Raw genomic sequence first — 15241 nt, 5'->3', positions numbered from 1 at the left:
CCAAAGTTGGGGTGTTAGGGAGAGAATAGAATAGATTACAGGGGTCTTCCAACTTGGCCCTTTGAGGACTTCTTGGACTTCAACTCCCAGAATTCCTCAGCCAGCATGGCTGGCTGAGGAATTCTGGGAGTTGAAGTCCACAAGTCCTCAAAGGGCCAAGTTGGAAGATCCCTGGAATAGAAGCTGGAAGGGACCTTGGAGGTCTTCTAGTCCAGCCCCCTTGCCCAAGGCAGGAGAAGCGCCTGCACCATTTCAGGGAAGGGACTCTCTGGTGTCTTATGGGATGCAGGCTGGCAAGCACCTGGGGGAAGAGCCCGGGAGGTTGGGGAGGGGGAGGGGGAAAGGGGGTGCATGCAATATTTTTTTAAAAAAATTCCATTTATATCCCGCCCTTCTCCGAAGACTCAGGGCGGCTTACAAGCTTAGCAGTAGCCTTCATTCTATGTATATTTTTATTTTTATTTTATTTTAATTCCATTTATATCCCGCCCTTCTCCGAAGACTCAGGGCGGCTTACAAGCTTAGCAGTAGCCTTCATTCTATGTATATTTTATTTTTATTTTATTTTAATTCCATTTATATCCCGCCCTTCTCCGGAGACTCAGGGCGGCTTACAAGCTTAGCAGTAGCCTTCATTCTATGTATATGCCTGCTTATTAGGGCTTTCACACACGCACACCCCAAGCGGCATTATTACAAAGTCAGCTTAATTGCCCCCAACAATCTGGGTCCTCATTTTACCCACCTCGGAAGGATGGAAGGCTGAGTCAACCTTGAGCCTGGTGGGATGCGAACCTGCACTAATGGCAGGCAGCTGGTGTTACTTAAGGAGGCATTAGCCCACTGCTCCATATATATTATATATATTGTATATATTATATTGCCCTTTCCTCCCCCCCCCCACCATACACACTTGGCAGGACATGTTTTCGTTTTTCGTTTTCTTTTTGCTATAGGTGCTCCTGCAGGAAATAACATTGCAAAGGCAGCCCGTAGTTTTCTGCCCTCTCTTTTGCTGCTGCTTCTGCTTCATCACTTCTCATCCTGTTTCTGCTTATTATTTGGAACTGGGGCATGGGGGGGGGGGGTGAGAGAGAGAGAGAGAAAACCATGAGGACTAGTTTCCCCCCCCCCCCATGGTTAAAACGCAGGCAGCCGATTTTATGATGGAGCAAAAGAGGTTTCTTGGGGGTCTAGCAATGCTCTGGGGTCCCTGGGTCAAGGACAGGCCCCGTTAACCCTCCTAAGCAGAGAATTGCAACAGGTTCGTGTTGCTTTTGAAAATAAAGTTCCACTTATGCTTAATACTGCCCAAATATAGCTTGGAAGAGGTCACTAACTGCATCTTACAGACAAAAGTGTCTCTCCAGGCCACCTGACCATAAATTGTCACACGTCGTGTTTTGTTCTACTTACGTGATGTTTCCTAAACCATACATTTTCCCACTAGCAATGGTGACCTGTTAAGACTGGCTGTGGTTTATTGAACAAAGCACCGTTCAAAGAATCCCTTATTATACAACCTGTGAGTCTAGCCCGTGGTTAAAATATCTGGCAGGCACAGAATAACTATATGAACTTATTTTTAATGTTAAGATTTGTCTACGTGTGGAGACTTGACCTGCATCTCTTTTTGAATGGCTCAAATGTTCCTTAAAGTTCAATTAAGTTAAAAGATTATGAATTCTGTATTGTTCCGAGCACTTATTATTTGCTTGAGATGGTGAAACTCTGCCGCTGGGCATGGCTAATTGTAGTGGATATCTCTGGCCGAGCAAATCCCCCAGTCGGTAGAGACTTTGCAGCAGCTCTTAGCCATAGCTGCCCGAAATAAATCTTACTGATGTGAAGCAGTATTTCCTTTGATGCCAGATGCCGGGGATGGTTTTATACTGCTTCCTATAAAATCATACACATATAAATGGGATTGATCAGAGTTACTGAAATGGAAGACGTAAGCCATGGGCAAAGTAGATTGGTGAAATGAGTCCAGAATACAGCCCTAATTGGCTGTAGGAGCCAAACCTACTTTCGTTTCTCTCCCAGCTCCCGACCCCTGGACAGTGCCAACATGGAGTGCTAGCGGCTGAAAAGAGGGCGCTGCATTCCACAATGCCTGTGCAGGCTGCCCAGTGGACGGAGTTCCTGTCCTGTCCCATCTGCTACAATGAGTTTGACGAGAACGTGCACAAGCCCATCAGCCTCGGCTGCTCCCACACCGTCTGCAAGGCCTGCCTGAGTAAGCTGCACCGCAAGGCCTGCCCTTTCGACCAGACCGCCATTCACACCGACATCGATGTGCTTCCCGTCAACTTTGCGCTGCTCCAGTTAGTGGGAGCTCAGGTAAAAGGGACAGGCACCCACCCACCCCCACCTTCCCACTGGCAGTTGACTGGGTGCAGAGGGTGAAAAAGGCAGCTGAAGTCTGGCATGGGAAATCAGATGGCGAAGGAAGATTTATTTGCTTATTTAGATTTTTATTATTTTATAAGTAACTCAAGGCAGTAAACACACCTAATCCTCCTCCTCCCCCTCCTGTTTTCCCCACAATTGCCACCTATGAAAAAGAGGCAGGGATTGGTCCAAAGCCCAAGTGACTTTCTTGACTAAGGCAGAACTAGAACTCGGCGTCTCCTGGTTTCTGGGCCCGCAGATCTGCCCGAACCACGTTGAGGAGAATCCGGATTTAATGGCCTGCTAACTGCATGTTGCATCCAGAGGACGGATCCTCATTAAATATGTCTGTTAAGGACCCACCACCTCGGCTAAGCGCCCACAAAAGCAGAACTCTTGAAACAGGCATTGTCTCAAAAGGAGCTTTTATTGAGGGTCAGTGACAGCAGAGAAGTCAAGGCAGGATCTAGGGAAAATCGCGCTTAAGTGGCCCAATTAAACTAGCAACCTTCCAAAGTCGAAAGGTCCGTCTGAAATCCGGCCAAGCCACAGGTGGCAACGACGTTTGGGTAACTGGCACAAGTTGACGGGAACCTAAAGGTCTTCTCCAGTTTGGTTTCTCTGTAACTGATAAGGGAGACACAGCCTTTTCTCAAGTGGATAGAGGCGGGAAAGTAGAAAGCGAAAGTATATCCCAAGCGATAACAAATCCCAACCCCAATCCCCCCCCCCAGCAGAATGGCAAGGCCCACATATGCAGGGAAAACACTTAAGGGTTTGGGGATCTGACAATGCAGGTAGTCCTCAACTTACGACCACAATGTGAACCCCAAATTTATGTCGGCGAGTGAGAAACTTGTTCAGTGAGCTTCTCCCTATTTTACGTCTTTTTCTCACCACATTTATTAAGTGAATCGCTGCGGTTCGTCCATTAGTAGCCCGGTAGGTAAGTGGCTTCCCCCTTGACTTGGCTAGTCCGAAGGTTGTAAAAAGGGGATTGCATGACTCTGGGAGCCTGGTACTATCCTGAATGTGAGTCAGATGCCAAGCATCCGAATGCAAACCGTGTGACCCTGGGGATGCCGCGAGGGTCGCAAGCGTGAAAAATGGTTCATAAGTCACTTTTTTGAGTGCCGTTGTAACTTTGGATGGTCGCTAAACGAGCTGTTGTAGGTCGAGGACTTACCTGTAATCTAATTTAGGAATGGGACATCCTTTCCCAAATCACAGCTCCCCTCCTGCCCCCTTTGAAACAAAGGTGTGCTCATCAGTGCTTCTCCCCGGGACCACTCTAGGTGCCTGAACGCCAGGCTGTCAAGCTAAGTAACCTCGGAGAAAACAAGCACTACGAACTGGCGAAAAAATGTGTGGAAGACCTAGCCCTTTATTTAAAGCCACTGAGCGGAAGTAAGGGTAAGTTCCTGCGCCGGGCCAGGGCGAGGTCGCCCGTCCAGTTGATGCTTGAATCGGGACCTGAATTACGTACGAGCCACCTGGTCATAAAAGTCCCTGTGTATTTTGAGGACAATTTCTGAAGGAGAAGCACAGGAATCCTTGTCCCTCACACTGATGCTATAAGGACCAGGCCTGCGCTGTCCCTTCAGGAAAGCACAACTCGGGAAGCAGGCGTTGCTTCAAGGAGGATCTTTTCCTGAGAGGAAGCGATTGCAGGGTAAAAAAAGGCGGAATCTGGAGTTCCTGCTCAAAAGCGTTAAGCTGAAAGTCCCACTTCCACAGCCCCACCCCCAATGCCTCAGTCCCTCAGGTGCCAGTCCGCTGGTGTGAAGGTTTTGGGAGAACTCTGAGCCGAAAAAGTGATAACCGGCCATTCTCTGGCACCTTGTCCTTGCTGGCCGTCAGGAGCTAAAACAGATGGCCCCAAGGGCTCTTTCCCCCCCTTCCATAATTCCCAGGTAGATGCATCAAAGCGAAAGTAAAAACAATGTAGGAAATGCAGAAACATCCTCAGTCCACAACACTGCCTTCCTGATGGCAGAGCTCCAAAGGGACCTGACATGCTGCCCCCCCTAAAAGAAGGGAAGGTCCACCTGGAGAAGAGAAAAATAAGGGATAAGAAATAGCGGCTAAGTGTTCATTTAGGTTTATCGGGATAGCGGTCGTGGAAGCATTGAATTAGCCCCGGGGTTTTTAACATGATTCTTTTGCACCCGCTCAGGTGGAGTCCCAGTTACTAGGTATTGTGTGACTCCCCGGTGTGTGCGTGAATCTAGGATTTCTTTCATCTCGAAATGCCGTCACTGCTGAAATAACAGACATGTAACTGTTCTGTTGATCTCCAAAGGGGTGGCTAGCTTAAATCAGAGCACTCTGAGCCGGCCGATGCAACGGAAGCTGGTGACCCTGGTGAACTGCCAGCTGGTGGAAGAAGAAGGCCGCATCAGGGCGATGCGGGCAGCTCGGTCCCTCGGGGAGAGGACCGTCACCGAGCTGATCTTGCAACACCAGAACCCTCAGCAGCTCTCGGCCAATCTCTGGGCTGCTGTCCGGGCCAGAGGGTGCCAGTTCCTCGGGCCGGGTAAGTGGTGGGTGGAGGAGGAGGAGGAAGAGCATACCCCTCTTCGCCATTATTCAGCTTTAAAATGAAGAGAACTTTTCCCAGTGTAACCGCTGTGAGAAAAGAGGGTTGGGGGTGAGGGGGATTCTGAAGTCCTGGCAAGGAAGAGAAGTGGGGTCACCCCGTTTCATCTGGTTCGGCTTTCCCCACCTTGGGTGTCTCAGCTATGCAGGAGGAAGCCTTGAAACTGGTCCTGCTGGCGTTGGAAGACGGCTCAGCCCTCTCCCGCAAAGTCCTGGTGCTGTTTGTGGTCCAGCGCCTGGAGCCCAGGTTCCCTCAGGCATCAAAAACCAGCATCGGCCACGTGGTGCAGCTGCTCTACCGGGCGTCCTGCTTCAAGGTGTGACATTTGGGTACCTGTAAGCTCCCGCCTCCGCCAATATTCCCGGGAAAGCAGAACTCTTGAAACCGGCCTTGTTTCGAAAGGAACTTTTATTGAGAGTTCGTGAAAGCAGACAGGCAAGGCAAGATCTGAATCTTTCCCGGGCAAAACGTTACATTAAAGCCCTCTCTTCAAAACCTCCTCCTAAGAGCCCAACTGCCCAGTCCAATCCACAGGTGCGAAGTTGTTATGGGGACTGGAAGGTGAAAGAGTGGGAAAGTGCCATTCCCAGGTGTTGCATCTTCTTGTCGGGCACATTCCCCCCCCCCTTTTTGCACCCCAAAGATATGCATCGAAGGGTAGCGGAACAAAGCAAAAAGGGAACACATCCCCGAGCTCACAAATTCCCCCCCTCCCAACAGTGTAAAGCTTCCCCCGTCCCAATAGAACGGCAGCATCACGATAGTGATCTGAGGGGCCTGACAGTACCTGATTTACGAGGACAATTTGGAAATAAACCACCGTTTGGTTATCAATGACAGATGAACCTTCATTATACACGTTAGAAAACTACAACGTGACATGACTTTTCGACCTAATGGCCATTCAAACTGAGGCACTTGTCCTAATGTCTTAACAAGGTTTGAAATTCCTTAGTTGTCGCTCGGTGCCAAATCTGAGCTATGGGGGTGGTGGTTGTTGATCAAAACCATCCCAACGGAACTGCTTCAGAAGTTCAAAATGATTTAATAAGGTAGCTTTTATAAATTCAATGGAAACAAGCTGATTAAAACAAACGCGTTACATGTTGATGTTGTTTTTCACGTAAATACTAAGAAAACATACTCAACGTGGCACGTACTGAAAATATTAGGAATTACGTTTGTTTAATGTAGATACAAGGAAGAAGAGTGGATCAAGAAATATATTGCCAAAATATTGTTTATTTTTAGACATTATCATTGATGGTTTTAAATGTACGAACCCAGACAACACACTGTTCACGAAGCACTGAAGTTTGTGCTTCAGGGTGCCACAGGTGCCACACAGAGCCCTCTCTGGGCACGCACGCCGTCACCCCAGTCCTAGGCCTTCAGCTTTAGGCCTCCACCACGGTGTGCAAAAAAAAAAGTTCAATCACAACTTCTTGCAGGAAAAAAAATTCTCGCAAAGTTGGAATTGATTGAATTTTTTAGTCCCACCCAGTCTGCCGTTACCACGGCAGCCGTGCCCACCCAATGGGCCATGCCCACCCAATTGGCCGCACCCACCCAATGGGCCACGCCCACCCGGCACACGACAATACATAAGTGGGTTTTGGGTTGCAGTTTGGGCACTCGGTCTCTAAAAGGTTCGCCATCGCTGTCCTGAAGCAACGCCACACCGGAAGTCAGCAGGCCCCCAACGCTTGTCATGGACAGCTCGTAATGTTTCACGGTAGATGTTTGAATTGATGGTCGAACCACGCTCCGTGAACTTCACTAGCCATACTCCTTTGGCACCTTCACATTTGGCAGGATTTTCTATGGCACCCTTTCCGGCGCACTGTTGGTTTACGATATTACTCACCCGCACACCGCTCGACACACCCAAGGACTTTTGAAGCCGTACCGTCTGGGATGTTTTTGATTTATATCAGCAGCCCAAGGGGCACCTAGTGACTCCGGGCATCTTAGGAACGATAGTTTGAGTTGGGTTGTGTTCCTTTGCGCAGGTCACCAAGCGGGATGAGGACTCTTCTCTGATGCAGCTGAAGGAGGAATTCCGCAGCTATGAGGCCTTGCGGAGGGAGCACGACGCTCAGATCGTTCACATTGCCCTGGAGGCCGGTCTCCGGATCTCTCCTGAACAGTGGTCCTCCCTCTTGTACGGGGACCTGGCGCACAAATCTCACATGCAGTCCATCATCGATAAGGTCAGCCCCGAAGAAGCTGCTTTGCGCCCAAGCAAGTTGAGCTTCGATGCATCCGAGGATGAAGCTGCATAGGGCAGATTCTGAGCCAGGAGCTGCAGCTCCTAAACGCTGATCTTCTGTTTATGCTGTCTGAGGATGCGGCTCTTTGGGGGGGGGGGGAAACCGGTTTTCCTCTGCCTTCCGCGTTGCATTTCCTTCCGAGAAGCAAAACCTCTCTAAAGTCCGGAAGAACCTGGATGGGAATGCAGCTGCTTTTTCTTCCTATCGCACACGGGCCAAGCGCGGTGCCCAGAAAATATTTTTATCTGCCACCCCCCCCACTCCAAAATCTGTAGGTTAAGCCCCAACGTTGGTCCCATTTTAACAAATAAAAAGTTCCATCCTTCCAAATACCAGGAAACCCACCCACCCCCCACCCTCTGAAAATTTTGGCCTTGCCTTGAGGCATGACTTTGCCCTACCGTCCCACCCACCTTGGGAGTGAGGGGGCCAAACTTTTGAAAATGTCAAATCTGGCCCGCAGTCAGCAAACAGTGGATGCAAAGCGCGTGTGCTTCTATCCATGCAGCTCCAGTCTCCAGAGTCCTTTGCAAAAAGCGTGCAGGAATTGACCATTGTTCTGCAGCGGACGGGGGACCCGGCCAACCTGAATCGGCTTCGTCTCCATTTGGAATTCTTGGCTAACATAGATCCTAACCCAGGTAGGTCCGTGGAGAGAAGGCGGAGGACCACCCCCCCCAGCCCTCCTGTTCCGTCTTGTCTCCTTCCCTTCCTCCTCCCCTAAAAAGAAACATGGCTTGATCCTTTTTCACATGATGCTTTTTCCAGTCTTTGGTGGCTGCCAAAGATGACGGAAATGATCTTAAGCGGTGGAATCACAGCCACGGGACCAAAGTTTTATTAAAACGGAGACGTTTCCTTACTCATCCACGTAACGTCTTCAGTCAAAGTGAAAATTTGGGGTAGGCAGAGAGACAGAAAGTTGTTGAAAAGAACCAACTCTTGCAGGTGGTTTCTCCCCAAAATGAAAAGCAAAGTGTAAATGATTCAATCAAATCTAGGCCAAAAGTACCTGGATAACACCCAGGCAGAGGGCCTTTTCTGTGGGTGCGCCTACCCTCTGGAACCAGCTGCCCGTGGAGCTCAGGACCGCCCCTGACCTACGCTCATTCCACCGAGACCTGAAGACTTGGCTCTTTGAGCTCTCTGACCCAGGCTGAGAATTTTAACTGGGGTTTTATTTTCAGGGATAATTTAATCTTTTAATTCTCTTTTAACTTTGTATTTTATATTGATGTGATTTTAAAATGCCCTGTAAACTGCCCTGAGTCCTTCGGGAAAGGGCGGTATATAAATCTAATAAAATCTAAATCTAAAATCTAAAAGGTTAAATCATGGCAACTGGACGATTCAGTCTTAATTTACTCGTTGCTTTTCATTTTTTGGGGGGGAAACCTGTAGTCTATTATGGCAAGAGTTGGTTCTTCCCAACAATTCTCTGCCTAGGCAAAATTTTCATTTTGACTGAAGTTACGCGGCTGAGTAACGAATCGTTTTCAGTTTTTAATCAGCTTTGGTCCAGCTGCCACGGTTTCACCTTTTGAGATGCTTTTGGCCTGGATGTCTGAGTCTCCATTTTACATGACGGAAATGAGCTTCATCATCTTTTGGAGGAGGTGGACTGATCGAGGGGAAAAAACGTTTCCTCTTGGGGTTTTGGAAGAAAAGTATGACGGTGTTGTGATTTCTGGCCAGCCAGTGGACCCGGCAGCTGAGTCCGGGGAATCAGAGGAGGAGGAGGGGCCTGGAGTGCCATCAGAGTCAGAGGAAGGCTCTGAGTAGCTCACAATCTGAGGAGGAGCCTAGCCCCTCCACTCGTGCTCAGGCTGAGACCCAGCTGTGTTGGGAAGCTGAGTCAGACTCTGAGGACTCACAGCCGGAAGACATCGTAGACGCTCACAAACGCCGACAGGCAACGAGAGTTGGACAGAAGGAGGCAATGGGGCGGCTGCAAAGGCAGAGGAGAAGGCAGTAAGAAGCCACGCCTTGGGGCTGCATAATAAAAAGGGACAGTGGGAGGTGCTGGTTGCTGAAGGCAACCGTTTGTGAAGGAATCAAGTTTCACGGAATCATGTTCTGTTTGCCTTGCCTTTGGACAATTCTCCGTTTGAATCGTGTTCTGTTTGCCTTTGCTTTTGGGACATTTGCAGGTCTGTAAATAATAATAAAAGGGGTTTGTTTTTCCGATAGTTCCAGCCTACTTGTTGGTAAGAGGGGTTTGTCCTTGTGTGTTCACAAGGACTCACGTAGGCTGGGACAGAACAGACGGGCAAACAGTGTCCCACCGGTAGGTACGTGGCCATTTTCAAAGAAAGGTTAATCCTGCCATGTGCTTCCAAAAGCAGCTTTGCTCACTCTTGAGCGGGACTCTTCGGAGGTGGCCTGCAAAATGGAAACCCACATGGATTTGCAGGGTGTTTTTGATAGCTACTGCCAGGTCAGTATTTTAATCCCTCCGTTTCCGCACCCTCCCAGACGCAGCGTCCCCAACTTGGGAGCAGCTGGAAAATGCTCTGGTGGCCGTTAAGACAGTTGTGCACGGCCTCGTCGATTTCATCCAGAACTACAGCAGAAAAGGCCCTGAAATTCCACAGGTCGGTGGTCCAGATTTGATTTGTCATAATGTAGCACTTCAATTCTCACACAGACCTATGAAACAGCAAGAAAGACTAGATTCTCTCTCTCTCTCTCTCTCTCTCTCTCTCTCTCTCTCTCTCTCTCTCTCTCTCTCTCTCTCTCACACACACACACACACACACACACACACACACACACACACACACAAACAAAATTAAAATCACACTTTCCTCTGACTTTTTTTAATGCCTGGTTGAACTTTCATCTTTGTTTAGCTGACAGTTGTGGGTGCTGAAATCCCTCACATCAGCTTGGATTGAAATAAGCCTGGATTTTCCTCCTTGGCCCAATTCTTTTCCTAACCTAGAGGTCATTTCCCAGAATTCTCTGCAATGGCCACCATGGATGGGGAATTCTGGGAGTTGATGTTTACACGCTCCGCTTTAAGCTCTCTGAAGCCATGGGCTGCTTCTTCCTTGAGCGTGTATTTTTGTCTTTCTTCGGTTCCGTGGCTGCACAACTTGAAATGACTCTCGGCCATTTACCTGTTAGAAGTTGTGAACGATAAAAAAGCAAAGAGAAAGATTGTGAAGTTGCTGAAAGAGATTGCAGGGCCCTTACAGCATTTCCCATGTTGCTCCAGAAATAGAGTGGCGCAACTGTGGTTAAGGCCAACGGTCCCCCACGTTGGCATGCTGCATGCTTCGCCCTTGGCAGAGATAGCCGGGCACAAGACGTTGGCAGCGCCCACTCACGTCTCTCCTACCTTCTCTTGAAAGCCACAGCCAAACAGCAAGTATAAAACCAGCCTGTGCCGTGACCTTAGACAGCAGGGCGGGTGTCCGCGCGGAAGCAACTGCACCTTCGCTCACTCGCAGGAGGAGCTCGAGAAGTAAGTCTTGTGGGGAACGCACACATTTCCCTGCCTGGGGGCTAAGGTCAGTTTGGCAGCCTTGGCCCAGGGCTCTGCCATCCGCACAAGTTGCACGCCCAATTCAGCAGCCGGCTTCCAAAACAATTAGAGCAGGTCCTTCAAATTCAGTGTGGGTAGGTGTCAGGGCTGCGTCTCACCCATCCAAGCTTCACGAGTTGACAACCTGACCTTAGCGCGGAGAGGGGAGGGAAAGATTGGAAGGCAAGGAAGAAGTGGGGAGCAGGGTGGGATGGAGGCCCAACCGGGCCGGGTGAAAAGCTACAGCCAGCCAAAGTCAAGTCACCATACGCAGAGCTGGGAACCGAGTATCTGTTTCCCCGAACAATATACAGGTAGCCCTCGACGTTTCGTCTGCAATTGAGCCCAACATTTCTGTTGTTAAGTGAGACATTTGTTAAGTGAGCTTTGCCCCTTTTTGCGACCTTTCTCGCTACAGTTGCTAAGTGAATCGCTACAGTTGACACAGAATCCAGATATAATCAAATCTGAAAAATGTGATGACAGCTGAAGGTTTTCGGGAGATTAAGGTGTTCAGGTCACCTGTGGGGAGCGGGGGGGGGGCGACTTTCTGGTTTTTGAAGGTAGGAAGGTCATATCTCAGGAGTTGAAGTCCACAAGAAGTGGCCAAGTTTGGAGATCCCTAATGTGGCTTAGGAAGGATGCGGTGGCTCAGTGGGTTAGGACACTGAGCTTGTCGATCAGAAGGTCGGCAGTTTGGTGGGTCGAATCCCGAGTGCCACGTAACAGAGTGAGCACCTATTACTCGTCCCAGCTTCTACCAACCTAGCAGTTCAAAAGCACGTAAAAATGCAAGTAGAAAAATAGGGACCACTCCGGTGGGAAGGGAACAGCGTTCCGTGCGCCTTTGGCATCTAGTCATGCCGGCCACATGACCACGGAGACGTCCTCGGAAAAGCACTGGCTCTTCGGCTTTGAAACGGAGATGAGCACCGGCCCCTAGAGTCGGAAACAACTAGCACACATGTGCGGGGGAACCTTTACCTTTACCTTTTAATGAAGGGACGCGGTGGCTCAGTGGGTTAGGACACTGAGCTTGTCGATCAGAAGGTCGGCAGTTTGGCGGGTCGAATCCTGAGTGCCGTGTAACAGAGTGAGCACCTGTTACTCGTCCCAGCTTCTGCCAACCTAGCAGTTCGAAAGCACGTAAAAATGCAAGTAGAAAAATAGGGACCACTCCGGTGGGAAGGGAACAGCGTTCCGTGCGCCTTTGGCGTCTAGTCATGCCGGCCACATGACCACGGAGAAGTCCTCGGACAAGCGCTGGCTCTTCGGCTTTGAAACGGAGATGAGCACCGGCCCCTAGAGTTGGAAACGACTAGCACGCGTGTGCGGGGGAACCTTTACCTTTCTAATGTGGCTTAAGGGGCAATCTTACATCTGGATTCTTGGCTCTCTGTGAAGGCAGCTTTTTTGTGCAGGGGGGGAGTTATTCAACTGACCTCCGCTCTCCTTTCTGGGTCCTGCAGGTATCGGCTAAGAAACAAGAAAGTCGGTGCCACTGTGAGACCCTTCCCTTTGCTTGGGAAAGCCAGCATCACAAGCGGCAACGTTCCCATCATCGGAAACGCAGACCTGGCGGGAAAGGCAGCGTCCAGCACCAATGGGAGTGCCAGCCCAGAGAGCGGCGCCCCTCAGCTGATCCCCCGTTGTACCCCTTTGTTACGGACTCTGGAGCACGTGAAGAAAGGGGGGAAGGCCGTGGCAAACGGCCAGAACCCCACTTTGTCTCCCACCGAGCCTCTGCCTGAACAGTACGTTCTGGGGCTAGAAAGGGAGCCTTCTACACACACACACACACACACACACACACCACGAACAGGGAAGGGAAGGCCACCTCCTTCTCGGGGTTGGCCCCTTCTGGTACCTTCTGCTTGGATCAGTTCGTCCTGTCCCTTTTTTAATGTACTTGGCAGCAGCCCTAATTTGACCTTTTCTGATTCTTACAGCAAAACCGGATCCCCTCCGAAAACGCCTGTGAGCCAGACCGCAGCTACCTCAGCAGGCCCTATTCCTCCTCCCCCTCCTCTTCCTCCCTCTCCAGCCCTTGCGGGCGGCGAGATAAGCCCCCTCGCCCCCAAACCCAGCCCTTTTACCACCCGCCTGCCCGTCTACCCGGCTCCCTCCGAGAGCCTTCCGTACTTCCAGGATCCCCGGGCTCATCTCTCCTATGAAGCCCCGCCTTACCCGCAAACAGGTGAGGGCCCAGCTCAAGAAGGTTTGTTTAAGACGGGTCCCCAACCTTCGCGGACTGTCGGGAGGGGAGGGGTACGTGGGGGGGGAGGGGCAGGCACATGCGTGCATGCACAGCTCCATTTGGGTGAGCGGCACGTGCGTGCGCACCCTCCATTCGCACAAATGGAGCTTCGTGCACGTGCTTGCCCATTTCTCCCGCGGCCCGGTAGTAGGCTGTGGCCCTGGGGTTTGGGGACCCCTGGTTTAAAAGCCCAGAGTGGGCCAAGAACAGTGTTTCCCAAGCTTAACCCTTTTAAGAAGCACGGGCTTCAACTCCCAGCCAGAATTTGCAGCGAACCATGAAATACAAGTACAGGCAGTCCTCGGCTTGCAACAGTTCATGTAGCGACTGTTAAAATTGCAACGGCACTGAAAAAAGTGACTTATAGCCATTTGTTTCCCACTTAACAACTGTTGTACCTTCATGTGAACAATATTTGGCCACTTGGCAACTGACTCATATTTAGGACGGTTGCAGCGTCCCAAGGGGTCATGTGATCCCCTTTTACGACCTTCTGAGAAGCAAAGTCATTGCGGAAGCCAGATTCACTTAACGACCGGGTTACCAACCTCAACACTCCAGCGAGTAGCTTAACTGTTGCAAGAAAGGTTGTAAAACGGGGCAAAATTCACTTAACAGTCTCAGTAATGGAAATGTTGGGCTGCGTTGTGGTTGTAAGTCTGGTCCTGGCTGGTTGTCAAGGTACTGATTTAAAAGCTAAACAGCTGATGTAATATAAGATTTAATGATGGGAATGGCTCAGCAGGGTCTGTGTCTCTTTAAGAGCTTTGTATAAAAGGCAAGGCTCCGCAGATGTGTGCTCTCTTGTTTCCTTGCTGTAACTGCTGTGTGTTGGGATACTGCTGTATTACCACGTGTGTGTGTATTGTTCCTGGTGTGTGATGTTGTAGACAGATTTTCTGCCCTGTGGGGTCTGCTTGGCATCCCTTGTCCTGTTCTGATTTTGAGAGGTATTCTCGGTGGGGGGTTTCTAACTTTTTTCCTTCTGCATGTGTAAGGCAGAGTTCAACTACGCTTTTCCTTCTGTAGGATATTATCCAGGCCCCCCGGCGGTCCCTACAGCGGTGCCCCCCTGCCTTCCTCGCTTTGTGAGGTCCAGCAGCGTCTCCGACTCTCCTCTCCCACCGGCCTCTCTACAATACAGTGAACCTTACGGCACGTTTCCCTCTCGGGACAGACTCACTGGTGCTTACCAACAGGCACAACCACAGCCCTATGGGCCGGTGCCACCGATTCCTTCTGGGATGTACGCCCCGGTTTATGACAGCCGGCGTATTTGGCGACCACCGATGTACCAGAGGGACGATATCATCCGGAGCAACTCCTTACCTCCCATGGAAGTCACCCACCCCTCCGTCTATCACAATTTTGTGCGGGAAAGATACGGCTCTTTGGACAGCTACTGTTCAGTGCCCTGCCAGGTGCCAGCAGAGCAGAGGGCTGTGCCTTGGGCAAGGGTAGGTGCTCCAAAATTTAGCCGGGGAGACTACTGTCTTGATTGGTGAAGGAATCCCTCTTCCCTGCTTTTCCGAGAGATTCTGAGCTTTGCACTGCTGTCCATTTTCTTTCCTTAAATCGGGGGTCTGCAAACTGGGCAACACAAGTGGGTAATAATGCTACTTTCGATTTCTGAGGGCTTAGAGCAGGCGGTCTCCAGCCTTGGTACCTGGTGGACTACAACTCCCAGAATTCATTAGCCAGCTTCATGCTGCCTGAGGCATTCTGGGAGCTGAAGTACACAAGTCTTAAAATTGCCAATGTGGAAGACCCCTTGCATAAGAGCAGGGGTCTTCAAACTCATCCCTTTTTAAGACCTGTGGACTTCAACTCCCAGAATTCCTCAGCCTGGCATGCTGGCTGAAGAATTCTGGGAGTTGTAGTCCGCAAGTCCTAAAGTTTCCCAGTTTGCAGACCCCTGACTTAGATGACAGCTCTGATGCTAATGTCATGGTTCCGATAGGTGAGACCAACTAAAGCAGAACTCTGTGGCTTCAGTTTTTCCTCTAGGAACATGTTTATGGGTTGCAAAGTATCAGCAGGGGACAGTTAAAAGTGAAACCGAAACTAAAGTTCCGGTTAAATTTCCCAGCCTATTACTGCGGCATGCAATCAATTACGTTTCCCAATAGATTAGCTTGGCGGGCTTTCTGTCAGAAAGCTCAGCCTCCCAGTTTAATAAACAAAAGTGA

General features: G+C 50.2%; 1 protein-coding gene across 1 annotated transcript in view; it reads left to right on the top strand.

Moving 5' to 3' along the window:
• The window catches only part of RC3H2 (ring finger and CCCH-type domains 2), a 30228-nt gene that overhangs the window by 446 nt on the left and 14541 nt on the right, over positions 1 to 15241 (top strand). The window contains exons 2-12 of the mRNA XM_083375035.1: positions 2047 to 2343; positions 3690 to 3807; positions 4697 to 4930; positions 5134 to 5309; positions 7006 to 7206; positions 7775 to 7907; positions 9742 to 9860; positions 10623 to 10735; positions 12265 to 12549; positions 12745 to 12992; positions 14082 to 14509. Coding sequence (XP_083231161.1) covers positions 2113 to 2343; positions 3690 to 3807; positions 4697 to 4930; positions 5134 to 5309; positions 7006 to 7206; positions 7775 to 7907; positions 9742 to 9860; positions 10623 to 10735; positions 12265 to 12549; positions 12745 to 12992; positions 14082 to 14509 — 2286 coding nt within the window. The 5' untranslated portion in view covers positions 2047 to 2112. The remainder of the gene's footprint in view (positions 1 to 2046; positions 2344 to 3689; positions 3808 to 4696; positions 4931 to 5133; positions 5310 to 7005; positions 7207 to 7774; positions 7908 to 9741; positions 9861 to 10622; positions 10736 to 12264; positions 12550 to 12744; positions 12993 to 14081; positions 14510 to 15241) is intronic.

This window comes from Vipera ursinii (genome assembly GCF_947247035.1).
Source record: "Vipera ursinii genome assembly, chromosome: 16".
Taxonomy (NCBI): Eukaryota; Metazoa; Chordata; class Lepidosauria; order Squamata; family Viperidae; genus Vipera; species Vipera ursinii.
The sequence above is the reverse complement of the archived record's forward strand: the minus strand, read 5'-3'. Positions and strand labels throughout refer to the sequence as shown.